This window comes from Podarcis bocagei (assembly GCF_964188305.1).
Source record: "Podarcis bocagei genome assembly, chromosome: 6".
Classification (NCBI taxonomy): domain Eukaryota; kingdom Metazoa; phylum Chordata; class Lepidosauria; order Squamata; family Lacertidae; genus Podarcis; species Podarcis bocagei.
Window position 1 is genome coordinate 73482751 of NC_138130.1, and position 16017 is coordinate 73498767.

At 44.5% G+C, this 16017-nt stretch overlaps 1 protein-coding gene across 43 annotated transcripts in view; it reads left to right on the forward strand.

Annotated features, from left to right (window-relative positions):
* Window positions 1-16017, forward strand: part of ABI3BP (ABI family member 3 binding protein) — a 141603-nt gene that overhangs the window by 33334 nt on the left and 92252 nt on the right. For all 43 annotated transcript variants that reach the window (XM_081198906.1, XM_081198868.1, XM_081198867.1 and 40 more), the window contains exons 3-5: window positions 12334-12402; window positions 13199-13331; window positions 15055-15236. In XM_081198906.1, the coding sequence (XP_081055032.1) occupies window positions 12334-12402; window positions 13199-13331; window positions 15055-15236 (384 nt within the window). The remainder of the gene's footprint in view (window positions 1-12333; window positions 12403-13198; window positions 13332-15054; window positions 15237-16017) is intronic.

Here is a 16017-nt window from a genome sequence, read left to right on the forward strand (position 1 = left end):
ATTAAGTGATACACTCTGATATAATCTGGTGGTGCACTGCATTTTGTTTTGAAGTTGTGTTTTAAATCAGCTGGATAGCTCAGTTGGTTAGGGCATGGTGCTGATAACACCAAGGTTGCAGGCTCGATCCTGCATATTCCTGCATTGAGTGGTGGCAGGAGTTTGGACTAGATGGCCCTCAGAGTCACTTCCAATTAAAGAGGTAAATTAATATACACTTAATATACAGTGGTAACTCAGGTTACATATGCTTCAGGTTACAGACTCCGCTAACCTAGAAATACTACCTCGGGTTAAGAGCTTTGCTTCAGGTTGAGAACAGAAATTGTGCTCCGGCGGTACGGTGGCAGCAGGAAGCCCCATTAGCTAAAGTGGTGCTTCAGGTTAAGAACAGTTTCCGGAACAAATTAAGTACTTAACCTGAGGTACCACTGTACTTGTTTATTTGAATATAAATACAGTGGTACCTCGGGTTACAGACACTTCAGGTTACAGATTCCACTAACCCATAAATAGTACCTCGGGTTAAGAACTTTGCTTCAGGATGAGAACAGAAATCGTGCAGCAGTGGGAGGCCCCATTAGCTAAAGTGGTCTTCAGGTTAAGAACAGTTTCAGGTTAAGAATGGACCTCCAGAAGAAATTAAGTTCTTAACCTGAGGTACCAGTGTATTCACTTTTATGTTTCTTATTAAAAAATAGGCCTATTGAAGTCTTCCCTCATATTGCAACATACCTGCTTAAAGCAGATTACCCTAGGCCAGGACTCAACGCTTGATGCTGTTTGAGATAAGGAAAACACATAAAAGAGCACTAATCCTAAAATCAGCTGCTGGCACACATTAGAGCAGGCACAAGGATGTTAATAGCTTGAATAGTTGCCTGCAAGGCTGTATCTGACAATTTTTTCATACATGGAAGAGCAGCTGGTCTGGAGATTTTGAATACCCTCTGGTGATTTGGGGCAACTTTATGTCTTTGTACTCCTGGGGTGGGCTTCCTACACACACAGTTTCTGGGAAGTGACTCCCACTGAATTTAGTTCTGAGTAAACACATTTAGCATCACATTCCCTGTTTCTTAATCCTGTTTTGTATCAAAATGATGAGATTGCTCACAATCTTCATAAAGAATGCAGATTGCTTTGCGAGCTTGCAATCTGAAAGTGCTGCAAGGCCCTTTCTAGTAGAAATAGCTCTACCGTGGTACGTTCAAATTATTTCCATGAAGAGCGCTAATTGTCATTGCAAAAACATTATAAGAAAGTATCATTGACAGGTGGAAGTTAGAAGAGCACAAAAGCTTCTAAAGTCTCCTGCTGTGTTTACATTTAGGACAGCAGCATGATTGAAACTGACACTAAAAGGAAAGAGCTGTGTTGATCTTTCAAATATGATTCAGTCAGAAAGAGGATGCCCAAGCTCGGATTAAAAACTACTATTAAAAACTGAAATAACTTGAAAAATTGTGATAACCTCCAATTTTAAGACATGTCTTTAAGCCTTATTAAGCAAAATGTGCAGACTTCATGACAGCATCTGTAGCATTTTTTACATTGCACTCAAAAACGCCATTAGACGAAGTTTGCGTTTATGTGTTTGTGCACACACATGCACAACAATGTTTTACAACAATGTAACAACAATGTAGTCTGTAGTTGTGCCATCTTTCTGCCCTTTACAGAAGTACAGTGTGAATCCACAGAGAAGTCAAATTCAGCCAATTCCGTTAGGGTATACATGATTTCAGAAACCAAGTAATGACTTGCTTTATTTTGGTTATTTATATGTTCAGTATACTGTACAGAGTGGTCCACTGTCCAAACTGAGGGGTTAAGACTGCAGTCATAGTTATTTTCCAATCAAACTCAATAGGTTTTGTTTCCAGGAAGATATCATATAGTATTGCAGGCTGAATGACTTACCTGTTTCTTCAGTAATGATCATCACATCTCAAAAGAGATCCTGGAAGTACAGAGGAGTCTTAGAGAAGAGAATGTAACAAGTTTGAGGACATCGTGAAATACTCATACGCTGTTCCCTGCCAAGTCTCAACATTTTCTAGATGGAATAGATAGTGATTAATGTCAGCTTTGGACAAAACTCAAGCAGAAATTGTGTGCTTCTTCCAAAGTTGGAAGTCAACCATTGTGAATTGCTCAGAAACTTTAGTTGACCAAAGTCTACAGAATGCTGTGTTTCATACTTTTATAGTTATTGTTCTCACAAACATTTACTGACATGACCTGTGCACAGTTGAAACTGTGTGATTTCCAGCTCTTAATGGTTTGATATGCATATATAATCATTGATTTTTGTGTATCAAAACATTTACCCCTTCAAAAACAAAAACAAAAACATAGAGAGGAAGAATTGGGTCACTGAATGAATTTATAGCTTGCACCCACCCATTCTTATGAGGAACAGTGTGTGTGCTGTTGCATGCAAGAATTTCTGCATAAGACTCTCTTAAACTGGCAGGTTCTCTTATGCTGGGTTGGGGATGGAGAGGCTTCTCTAGGGAAACCTCTTTCCTTAATAGCTGTCCACAGTCACTGCTAGCAGACGGGGCGTAGGAAGGCAGGGCAGGGGGGCAGTCCGACCCAGGTGCCATCATGGTGGGGGGTGACAAATTAACAAGGAAGCATTACTGCCCTACTAGGGTGATTCATAAAAAAAACAAAAAAACAAATGCCTGCTCCAAAGGTCTTATCTTACTACACTAGGGATTATATAGCTACATATGAAATTTCATGCATATCAGTTAATATCTTGACCCTCCTCCACAAAAATAGCTGTTTACTTGGCCATTTTCCTATGTTGTGAAGGCTGAAATTTCAACAAAGCACGTGCCTTTGCCAGACTCTTTTCAGGCACTCACTAAAAGCATTCTTCTTTAGGCAAGCATACGTAGATGCTTAGGAAGTTGAAGTAATTTTAATCTTAATATGTTAGCTTTTGTATGTTTTAAAGTAGAAGTGTTAATTTTTCTTTATTTTACTGCTGTGGTTTCTTTTGTTTTTTGTTTTGGTAAACCACTTTGCAGGTTTTTAAAAATAAATTTTATTAAATAAATAAACAATAAATATAAATAAAATAACACAAGCCAAAACACAATCCATCCTGTGGATTTAAGTATCTGTCCGTAGTCGCCTACTTGTTATCAGAGGCTCAGAATCCACATTCCTTTGTAAGAAAATATGAAATAACATAAAACCATTTTTGCAGGGCCCCCCAAAAAAAACCATGTGGGGGGGTGACAAGAATTTTTCCGCACCGGGTACCACCTGACCTTCCTACGCCTCTGCTAGCAGAGAATTAGCACCTGAGCTTAGCTGGCTGACATGCTTTCTCCTCAACAACATGCAAGCATTGCCCTTGGATAATACTAATATTATCACTAATACTACTACTACTACTACTACTACTAATAATAATAATAATAATAATAATAATACTCACTGGAAGGACAGATCGTGAAGCTGAGGCTCCAATACTTTGGCCACCTCATGAGAAGAGAAGACTCCCTGGAAAAGACTCTGATGTTGGGAAAGATGGAGGGCACAAGGAGAAGGGGACGACAGTGGACGAGATGGTTGGACAGTGTTCTCGAAGCTACCAACATGAGTTTGACCAAACTGCGGGAGGCAGTGGAAGACAGAAGTGCCTGGCGTTCTCTGGTCCATAGGATCACGAAGAGTCGGACATGACTAAATGACTAAACAACAACAACAATACTAATATTGCCCACTTATCTCTCTGCTGCTGTTCCATAAAGTGCACTATGGACAGATACTGAACAAAATGTGAAAATAGTAGAGTTCTTGCAAAAGGGTTTGCAGCATAATAAAAACAAGACTCAGAAGGAGAAGAAGCAGAAGCAGAAGCAGAAGCAGAAGCAGAAGAAGAAGAAGAAGAAGAAGAAGAAGAAGAAGAAGAAGAAGAAGAAGAATAGACCTAGATGAAGTGATATAATTTAGAGATGGTTAATATTAGTTACAAGGATGGAAGCTGGGTTGTTTAAAAAATTAGCCTGTAATCTTCTAGAATACTTCAAGAAGGAACTGCAAGGGAAAATGTTAAATTGCAGCTTGTAATAATCATTTCAGAAGGACAAAGAGCTGCAGCACTGTGAATGTAACAATGGAAAGAGTTTAAAAGACGCCGAGAAGCACAAGAAAAGAGTGAACATGAATCAAAGTGAATTATAGGACTGGGACAAAAGTCACTGACAGACTGAAGGGAATAGGTAGAAGAATGATGAGAAATTAGGATAGACAGAGAAGAACCACCATATAAGTATTAAAAGGTAAAGGGGAAGATACTGTGGTACCTCAGGTTAACTACTTAATTCATTCAGGAGGTCCATTCTTAACCTGAAACTGTTCTTAACCTGAAGCACCACTTTAGCTAATGGGGCCTCCTGGTGCTGCTGCACTGCCGGAGCACGATTTCTGTTCTCATCCTGAAACAAAGTTCTTAACCTGAGGTACTATTTCTGGGTTAGCGGAGTCTGTAACCTGAAGCATATGTAACCTGAAGCGTATGTAACCCGAGGTACCACTGTATATTGAAAATGAAAAGGAGCATGAAAACAATGAAGAAAGCAGCAATTGATGTTAGCAGCAGTTCAGAGAACAGAAATTAAAGGTTTGAGTTGTGAAACATGAAGCCAGTGTAAATAATTTTATATTGCTAATGAAAGCCTTGGATAATGGTTTTACATTCTGGTTTTGTCCTGTAAATTGCACTGAGACCTGTGGGAATAGGGCAGTATATAAATTCAATAAATAGTAATGATGATGATTTATTGGTTCTGATGGAGACAAAAGGATGAATTGAGGTTATCAAAGGATAAAGAATCAATTAGTTTTAGCAGGTAGCATTTATTAACCTAGGAGAGGGAGAAGGGAGAAGAATGTGGCACCTCACAGTGCCAACAATCTTCTTTCTGCCACCTAAACAGATGCCCATAATCTGTACTAGAGGGCAAGGGTCATCTGGGCACGGCCCCTCCCTGCCAGTAGAAGGAAAAGAGGGAAAGAAGAAGAAGAAGAAGAGTTTGGATTTGATATCCCGCCTTTCACTCCCCTTCAGGAGTCTCAAAGCGGCTAACATTCTCCTTTCCCTTCCTCCCCCACAACAAACACTCTGTGAGGTGAGTGGGGCTGAGAGACTTCAGAGAAGTGTGACTGGCCCAAGGTCACCCAGCAGCTGCATGTGGAGGAGCGGAGACGTGAACCCGGTTCCCCAGATTACGTGACTACCGCTCCTAACCACTACACCACACTGGCTCTCTCACACTGGAAACTGGGTTAGCCCTGAGCTTCCCAAGAACAATGGGGCGAGAAGCGTCTCCCTTCCTCATTCTGCAAGAAAGGAAGAAAGAGAATTGGTATTCAGCTCCAGTCCTACATGAGAGGGACTCCTACCTCGCTCGGTTCGACTGCTACCTCCAAGCCAACGAGCTGACAGCAGTATCAGTGGATCGGAAGCGGGGCCTATTTCTCAGCCTCTGTGGGCCTGAGGTGTTTGAGACGGCCCGAGCATTGGTTGCGCCTGAAGCAGTCCAGACAACACCATGGGACACGATCCAAGAGAAGCTCCGCAACCACTACGCACCAAAGCCGTCCAAGATTGCTGCCCGCCATGCATTCTACCACCGGAACCAGGCAGAGGGGGAGTCAATCAACAACTACGCCACCGCCCTGCGACAGGCTGCAATGCACTGTGAGTTCCGAGACTTAGACGATGCCCTGATGGATCGAATCGTCTGCGGAGTCCGGGACATCCATCTGCAACGGCGTCTCCTAGCCAAGCCAGACCTCACGCTACAGAAAGCCATTGAGGAGGCTGTGGCCTCAGAAGCTGCTGAACGCTCCGCCCAGGAGATCCGCAAGTCCAGCAGCCCGCATCTTGCTAGGGGGCCAGTCCCGGTGCATCATGAAGAGGCCAGCAGTGATGAGGCATCCTCCAGTGAAGACGATGACGTGCACCAGACAAAGCGGGAGCGCCGGAAGCTCCAACAGAAGTCCAAGGGCCAACCGGAATGTGCTGGCTGCGGAGGCGACCATTCCCGTGCCAAGTGTCGATTCAGAGACGCCATCTGTAGGAGGTGTTCCAGAAGGGGCCACATCGCTAAGGTCTGCCGATCGGCTCCGTCTGACACCCCCCCTTCATCGACTCGCAAGTTCAAGTCTTCACTCCAGTCTGCCAAGGAAAGTTGTTTCGCTCTCACCAACTGCCGCTGCCCGTCTGGAACCACGATTGGCCAAACCGACTCGTCTACGCGACGCAAGCTGAATGTCACGGTGCTCATTGAAGGAGCTCCATGTGACATGGAGATCGACACCGGGTCTGCCCTGTCCGTCGTGTCATGGAGCACCATCAAAAGACTGGTACCCAGAGTATCCAAAAGGCAACTCGACTCTCACCGCGTACACCTGAGAGACTACCAGGGAAACGACATTCCCGTGGTAGGCGTTGGCCGGTTCCGGATCGCCTTCAAGGATTTTTCGGTCCTGCTCCGGTTGGTGGTGGTCGAAGGTCAGCGGCCAAGCCTCCTAGGGCTAGACTGGTTTGATGCCCTCGGCCTGGAAGTCACCGGCATCAACTGCATCTCTAACGCAGAGACTGAGGGTCTGGTCAAAGACTTTGCCGAGGTTTTTGACGGCACCTTGGGACAATATACTGGTACGCCCATCTCCTTTAGCCTTGATCCACAAGTCGCCCCCATCAAGCTTAAGCCACGCCGGGTTCCCTTTGCTCTCAAGGCTAAGGTGGACGAACAACTGGACAAACTGATCGCCCAAGGAGTTTTGGAGCCCGTTGACCACGCAAAGTGGGAAACCCCCATCGTCACGCCTGTCAAGCCAGATGGGTCGGTGAGAATCTGCGCTGACTACAAGTGCACAATCAACAAGGCACTTCAGCAGCACGCTTATCCGGTTCCTGTTGTCCAACACCTGCTGCATTCCCTGGGTGAGGGTAAGGTCTTCGCTAAGCTGGACCTTGCCCAAGCCTATCAACAACTGCCAGTCGATGATGCCACTGCTGAAGCCCAGACGATCGTCACCCACCGGGGGGCATTCCGTTGCCGCCGGTTGCAGTTCGGGGTGAGTGTGGCTCCTGGCATCTTCCAAAGCCTTATGGAGCGTCTCCTGCAAGGCCTTCCGGGCGTGGTACCATATTTTGATGACGTCTTGGTGTCTGCAGAATCACACCAGCAGCTGTTCGAGCGCCTCCGTGCCGTGCTGACCAGGTTCCAGGAGGCCGGGCTCAAGGTAAAGAGGGAGAAGTGCCTGATTGCCGTTCCACAGGTAGAGTTCCTGGGCTATCTTATCGATGCCTCCGGCCTTCATCCAACCACATCCAAGATCCGCGCTATCCAGCAGGCCCCCACCCCGAAGGACAAAACGGAGTTGCAGGCATTCCTGGGGCTGCTGAACTTTTATAACATGTTCCTGCCCCACAAAGCCACAGTGGCTGAGCCTCTTCACCGACTCCTTAGCACTAAGACGCCTTGGGCCTGGGGTCATCGAGAGACGGCGGCCTTCAATGCGGTCAAGGCTCTCCTTTCTTCAGACAGTGTGCTGGTACAGTACAGTGAATCCAGACCGCTGGTCCTTGCCTGCGACGCCTCACCTTTTGGCATCGGTGCTGTCCTTAGTCACCGTTTTCCAGATGGAAGAGAAGCACCGCTCGCCTACTTTTCCAGGACACTATCTCCGGCGGAACAGAATTACAGCCAGCTCGACAAGGAGGCATTGGCACTTGTGGCTGGAGTGAAGAGGTTCCATGAATACCTCTATGGCAGGACTTTTGACCTCATCACTGACCACAAGCCACTCCTGGGCCTCCTCGCCGGTGATCGTCCAACTCCACCGGTCCTCTCACCACGCATGCTGCGATGGACTGTTTTCCTGGCTGCCTACCACTACCAGCTCATCCATCGCCCGGGGAAATCAATGGGCCATGCCGACGCCCTCAGCCGTTGCCCTCTTCCAGCATTTGTGGAATACCCGGCTCCAGCTTCATCGCTCCTTCTGATTGAGGATCTTCCGGCAGCGCCTGTATCGGCTGCCACTGTGGCCTCCGCGTCTGCCCAGGATCGCACCATCAGCCGGGTGCTCAACTGGGTGTGGAGGGGGTGGCCACAAGGGCCTTTTGCATCGGAGCTCCAGCCCTTCGCAACCAGACAACATGAACTCTCAGCTCATCGCGGCTGTCTGCTGTGGGGAGACCGCGTCGTGATTCCCCAGGGACTCCGTCAGCGCGTCCTGGAGGCTCTGCACGTTGGCCACCCGGGAATTGTCAAAATGAAGGCGTTGGCTCGATGTTACGTCTGGTGGCCTAATATGGACGATGCCATCACTGCCTGGGTATCTGCCTGTCAAGCGTGCCAAGAGTCGAGGCCTGCACCACCGGCAGCTAAGGGACACACCTGGGAGACGCCAAAGACACCCTGGTCGAGGGTGCACATCGATCTGGCTGGCCCCTTTCACGGCCGGACCTTTATGGTAGTGGTGGACGCCTATTCCAAATGGCTGGAGGTCGCCCTGATGCCCTCCACCACTACCGAAGCTGTCATCCGGGTGCTGCGAGGCCTGTTTGCAACGCATGGGTGTCCTGATGTCCTTGTCTCTGACAACGGACCGCAGTTCACGTCAGGCACGTTTGAGCGGTATCTTTTGGGACTGGGCATCCGCCATGCCCTAACGGCACCTTTTCATCCATCCAGCAACGGGCAAGCGGAAAGAATGGTGCGCTCGACAAAAGAGGCACTGGCGCGCCTGGACCGGGGAGACTGGCATGAGCGGGTCGCCGAATACTTGTTCGTGCAGCACATCACTCCTCATGCGGCCACAGGGAGGAGCCCTGCTGAACTGCTTATGGGCCGCCGCCTCAGGTCACCGCTCGACCGGCTACACCCAGACTTTGCCGTGGCTGAACCCCCAGGCTGTGCCAACGCACCACGGTCATTTGTCCCAGGAAACCAGGTCTTTGCCCGGAACTATGTGGGGGATATTCCTTGGGTGCCAGCCACAGTAGTGGGAGTCACTGGACCTCGCTCGTACCAGGTGGCACTCGAAGACGGACGTTTGTGGCGACGGCACATAGACCAGCTTAGGCGCAGGGTTGGCGACTTAGACACTACCGAGGTGCCCCCAACTGCGCTTGCAGCTCCAGAAGAGACACGTACAGATGGCGAGGCCCCACCTACACCTCCCTCGCAAACTGCCAGCGTGGAGCCGAACCAAGCCGTCTCAGAACAGACTCAGACCACTCCACTTGCGGAGGCTCCACCCACAGCAGCGGATCCAGGGGAGTTGGTTCCAACGCCACCTAGGGTCGCACCACAGCCTCAGCGAGAACTGTGTGGCCCTCCGGACTTGGCTACCAGTCCCCGGCGGTCTGGCAGAGTTTCCAAGCGCCCAACTCATTTAAAGGACTACGTTGTTGGACAGGTATCACTGTTGGTCTAAGTATGGGAAATGTAACCGATATGCTTTTGTGCCTAATTGAACCATTACGCGTAGTGCTGTATATAAGGAAACCATTACGATTGTAACTAACGCCTTATCTCGGTGGGGAGGGGTGTTATGTAGTGTAGTTTCACCCTGGGCCAACAGGGGGATACTGTATATAGTTTTCACTCAGGTCTGCAGATAGTTTTCACTCAGGTCCGCGGCAGTTAGTTTAGGCGGGAACTCTGAGCTGTTGTGGTTACAATGTTGACAGCCAGCTGCCTATAAATACAGGCCGGCTGAGCTGTTCACAGTCAGTTCTATTCCAGCTTGTCTTAATAAAGAGCTACTTGAAGAAATCGCTGTGCCGGCTGCTATGTCAACCCACTACTAACTGCCGCGGACCTGAGTGAAAACTATCTGCAGACCTGAGTGAAAACTATATACAGTATCCCCCTGTTGGCCCAGGGTGAAACTACACTACATAACACTAAGTCTCCGCCCACATCTGTGATTTTTCACAGATTGCATTTTTCTAAAATATTAATCAATGAATAGATACCAGTTTAAAACTTTCTTTTATTGAAAATTAATGTTTTGTTTTGTTTTTTAAAATCTCTTTGAGGTTTTGTTACAATCAAGTCTTTTAAAATTCAGTAGTCACAGAATCATAGTATTCTTTATATTCAATTTTTAAAAGTCTGATTAAAATGTTTACACCTTGAAGGCTTTGGTTAGCCCAAATAATTTTGAATTTGCATAACTAAATATTTTAAAAGGTCAGAAAGATCCTTTTATCAATGGAGGAAATAGATATATTCAAAAAGCAAACAAAAAAACCTTATATTTTTGCAACAAAAAAGCTTTTCTCTCATAAGCATTGTTTTAATCAGTTTATTATGATCAACTCTTGGATGAAGTTAGCTGGTTTTCACTAGAAACATTTACGTGAACTTATGGCCTCTAACCACAAAAGCATGTGTTCTTCCAGAGCATATCAAATGTACTAAGAATTTGTTAGCTAGTGAGTAAAAATATCAGTGAGTTTGGCTTTGGTTTACTTCATTTCATTGTTTCCGACAAAGAACAATGTTTCTGAAGCAATTGCAAGCTGGTTCTCAGAAAATACACCCAGACAGCAATTTATTCTGACACTGGAAAAAAGTGGTTAGGTTTATAAAAGAATCCTCTGCTTATGCAAATTATTACTATTGTAACAGAGTTGTAAAAATATTGGAATGTGTGTATTTTGACATTCTCATGTGGACTAATTTATCTGCAACTGTTTCTAAAGAATTATTAGGTATCTGATTTACAGCTTTATCTTTATAGAAATAGCATTTCCACAGCTAAATTATATACCATCTATAAAATACTCTAAAATTTAGCTTTTTTATGCTTCCTTATGTGTCAGTAGCTGAAAGGGCAGCATTTTATAGAGACCAAATCCACACAGAGTTAGGCATGGTCCCATTGAAATGGACTTAAGCATGTCTAACTCTTTAGGCCAATGTGTTTGCAGCAGACTTGGTAATAAAGAGGTGAGATACTTTGTTGGCAAATAACTGCAGCGGGTTAATTACTGCCTATTAATGTTAAATCCTAACTTCCAGTATGGGTAACTATTTGCTGTAGGCATCATTTTACTGCCAGTAAAGCCCAAATTTTACAGCAAGCTCTTCTTGGCTCAGTTGATTGATATATGCCCTGATCCTGGCACCTTCAAGCCCCACGTGTTAAGGTGTCATGGGAGGGTCCTGTCCTCATCACTGTCCCGTGAGCTTCAGATGAGTGAGTTCGATTGAGCTCAAGAAATTCACGTCCCATGTTGCCCCAAACTATTAAGACTTTGGCTTATCCACTTAAAAATTGAAATAATAGTTAATTGGTTCGTTGCTATATGTCACAGTAGCTGCTTAATTCAAAGGCATAAATCTCTAAACCAACACAACTGTCCTGTTTTAATAGCTTCAGAGCCTGTCCCTTGAGATGGTCTTTCCTTCTTTTTCTTCTTTCTTAAAAAATAATTAAATAAAAATGTATACAGTGGTACCTTGGTTTTCGAATGTCTCCATTGACAAACATTTCAGTTTTCGGACACCGTAAACCCAGAAGTAAATGCTTCGGTTCTCGAACACGCCTCAGAAGTCGAACATGCCGTGCGGCTTCCGCTGAGTGCAAGATCCTAAGGCCTAGCTGTTGGCTACTGAGTTTTTGGTTTTCAAACGTTTCAGAACTCAAACAGGTCTTCTGTAACGGATTACGTTCAAAAACCGAGGTACCACTGTATATCACTATTGTGTTAGTTCAAGTATTTCTATTCCTACTTAACCCTCAACTTTTTTCCTCATACTTTTATTACTTGCAGGAAAATGACATGACTACTTATAATGAGGTTGATCTAGGGAACACAGTGAAACTCTGCTCATGCAGTGGGGTTTCCCTGCATCTTCCCTCTCCTCCTTGCAGCCCCCGATGTCCCTCAAAGTCAACTCCTAGTGGTTAGAGGACCCTGTGGAGTGGTATAGGATGGAGTGCAAGGGGCTGCAGTGGATTAATCAGAATTGAAGGCAGGGAAATGCCTTGCATAAGTAGTAATGCCCTCCCACTGGAGAAAGGCACATTTGGATCCAAATCAATAAGTAGGTATGTTTTTGTTTTCAAAACGTATCAAAATTTTGTCATCTCATAGACAGAGATGTTCTTCTACAGCTCTCATCATCACTAACCGTTGACCATACTGACTGGGACTGATGGGAATTTAAGTCCAACATACGGTTCTCCATCCCTGCCATAGGTAATAATAAGATGCAATGTACACTCTTGAGTTTGTTGGGTTTTACAAATGATCATCCTAATGCTTTCCAGACGCAGAGCCAAGATACTTGATTGCAGTGAGGCCAGCACCTGTTCCAAATTACAAGAAACCATGCTCAGGTATTGTAACAGTATTAAACATTTTTTCCCATAAACAGTTAGAAGAGAAAACATTTATTTGAGATGGTAGATAATAATTCTGCTAGTTCTGTGTGTTTATGTCAAGATATCCCCTGAGTGTTGAGATAGTGCCATGAGGGAGTCAGGGAGTATGCCTGTGGTACAACACATTTCCACAAAGGCCTTTAATGTTCAATGATGATGAAGAAATGTCTATCTATAAACAGTGATGGAATATGTACTTTCCCAGGCCCCTTCACTCTGAGGAAGGCCATGTTGTGCTTCCTCTACTCATGCATGTAAATTCATGGGGGGGGGGCAATGTGAAGCATTGGAATGTTGAATGGTGGTCCTGAAATTTTAGATGCTATGGAAATAAATACTTAAGTAACAGAAGGTAGTATTAACCTTCTAACCAGGTTACATGGTTATATGCTTTTGTAGTCTCTCTGGCAAGCACCATACACATCAAATTGCATACAAATTGGTTTCCTTTGCCTTGAAACACAACCGATGTAATTCTTCAGGTAAGGCTCAGATTTATTCCTGTCCTCTATTATGTGACAAACTAAACTGAATTCAGTTTACTAGCTATGCCACATGCTACACACCCACACCCACACCCACACACCCACCCCTGTTTGTGCAGTTTTGGGTGATCTGCCAAAAAATTTAAAAAGGACCGGTGAATTGCTGGAAGACCACAGTACGTAGTTGAGTCAAAAGTTATGCAGGCCCTTCGGATACATTTTCTAATATATAAAATTGTTTAAAGTTTCTATTTTTTCTTACATAGGTAAAACGAATACACCAAAGCCCCTCCAGCTGGTAATAGGCACTTTAACTCCAACTTCGGTCTTCTTGTCCTGGGGGATCTTAGTCAACCCAAAGCATGATTGGACCACAATGAATAACTGTGCAAATGACAGGTAATCAACTGAAAGATACGGCTAATGAAGATTACAGCATGGTGTTTTGCCCATTTGGCTTGGATTCCAAGTTGCTGCATTCACAGAAGGATAGATGAGCTTGTGCCTATGCCACATGCTTCACACACACTCTGTGCCATTTTTGATGGTCACTCAGAACAAAACAATTGTTGAAGTGGTTCTTCCATGGGTGCAAGATCCTAATCACAGAGCAGAAGCATAGGATCCAAGCCTTTATAATTAAGAGGCATCAGAATGACGCAATGAAACCTAACAATTTTGGTCAGAGCTTACCTTTTTCATGTTCCTTTTTATAAGTGCCAAAAAATACCTTCCATTTTGGGCAATTTTTGGCACATTGCAAACACATATGCTATTTCAGTGCTATTTCTTTGAACTTCTTTGGGCTCACTTTCCTCAGCCGCATTTGCCCACAATGCCTGTTGGCTGTGGTGGTCCACATTATTTTGTCAACAATGCCACTGTGGAATGATAACATTACAGGTACTAGTAAACAAATTCACATTGCTCATGCCAGATGAATTGGTGTGAGACTAAATGAGGGCTGTGAGATGAAGATGAAGGAAAATGGGACCATTAGCTGAGCAGTAGCAGCAAAAAAAATGTGAATATATGGCAGGGTAAGTATTTTTCAACTGTCTGATCAGCCGTGGCAAACATGCTACTTTTTGAGATGACTATCAAAAGTAGAGAACATTGACACAAATATAGTGTTGGAATAATTCCTATAACAGTTTTGGACTTGAAGTCTCCCTTCCCTAAGTCACAATTCTATGTTATTTATAGTTTAATTTATCAGGTGGCTGTTGCCTAAGAGCTGTTGGCACCTTTTTCCATATTGCTTTCCCTGCATGAACCTCATATTGCTCTCAAAATGCTGCCAGGCTTGATTTTAATCTCAATTAGATCAAACTAAATCTGTAAGAACTGCTGAATTAAGTGGCATAGTTGGAATAAGTTGAGAGGACATTTAAGATTCCTTCATGTTTTTATTCCTGGAGGCCAATCAGTTATGAACATGATGCAGTAACAACAAAAATCAATGCTGATTCTTCCCCCCCTTGATTGATTGATGAGTTCCATGGAAAAAATAAAATAAGCAGATTAGAAAACTAGGGCATATTTTTAAGGTGGGAAATTCTAGAGAAGACATGTAGTTGAAACAGATTTACATCAAGCATTAAAGTAAGCTTTAAACAACTATCATTCTGTTAGAAAAGTAGTTTATGAAAGCTGTTGCTTTCTTATGCTTTACTTAGATTTTCAGGTCAAATTTATCAAAATCAGAAATTCTAATTCTGGGGTTTCTTAAATGTTAAATCAGTGATATGTTGCTTAATGGTGTCTGTTGATTAGACAATACAACTCAGTAATGTTTTAAACCCATATTTGTTTATTCTAATGAACTGTGGAGCTTGGATTTACTATACTGGCAATAAGCAAATGGTCATTTTGGCTGCTCAGAATAGTCACTTTCCAGTGACTGAAATGAGTCTAAACTAACAGAGAATCCAATATTTGCAAAGAGAATCCTCAGGAAGGCTATAGTAAATTTCAGTCTAGTCTTGCTTGAATCCCAGAAGCAAAATGATACTGACTATATCACCTATTGTTCCTTAGATGAAAAAAACACCACAGTGCCTTATTTTAAATTGTATTTCCCCCTTTAATTAGAAGTATCAATTTTATTTTTCTCAACTAGGTTTTATACAGTCCGCTACAGAGAAAAGGACAAGAATAAGAAGTGGGTTCTCCAGCTTTGTCCAACAACAGAAACTGTGGTGGATAATCTGAAACCCAACACAATTTATGAATTTGGAGTGAAAGACAACACAGATAATGGGGTCTGGAGCAAGATTTTCAATCACAAAGTGGCTGTGCCTGGTAAGTAATGCTCTTTCTGAGCAGAACAAGATGCTACAGGGTAGGCATTTTGGCACATGTCAGCTCTTTTCAGACATAAAGTAGGTGTGGCTTCTATTCTTTACCCCCCCAAAAATGAGCACATGGGTGAAGGAAGTGAAACCTTCCATTTCCTGCCTTGCTGTACTGTGTGCTATTGCTTTCAGCAAACTTCCCTCTGCCAGGCTCATTCCCATTATTGAAATTGACCTGGGGAGAAACTATTTAAAGCCAAGTGAGGATTCCCAGGTAAGATCCTCCCTCTATTGTGTGGGCAGGTAATCCCTCCCCTACCTAGCCTGGTCTCCTTGGCAACGCTTCCCCCAGGTGGGATTGGACAACTGACTGAGGTAGGCGGAGACCTCCAGGTATCCCACCTGAGGGAAGGCAAAGCCAATCCTATGCTGATGGGGCCGCTCCAGATCTAGGGCTGCACGCGTCCATGCAAAGGGCGCCCCCCGTTTTAAGCAGGGAGCGGTCATTAAAGCAGCAGAGCAAAGTGAGGTATGGCTGGGCTGTGCATGGGTTTCACTCACATCCCCTGTGCTCTCTTTTCTTACTGCAATAATAGACTCCCTACATCTATGCATGATACAGACTTAAGCACAGCTGTCCCATCATGTCATAGCTTGGCTCTATGTTATTGAAGGGAAAGGTCAGATTATTGGCATGTTATGCGGTCGTTAAAATTATTGATGTCAAGACTTGCACTTGACTGTACTGCATGTTGAGAATCAATAAAAATTTAGAGATGGTTTTAAAT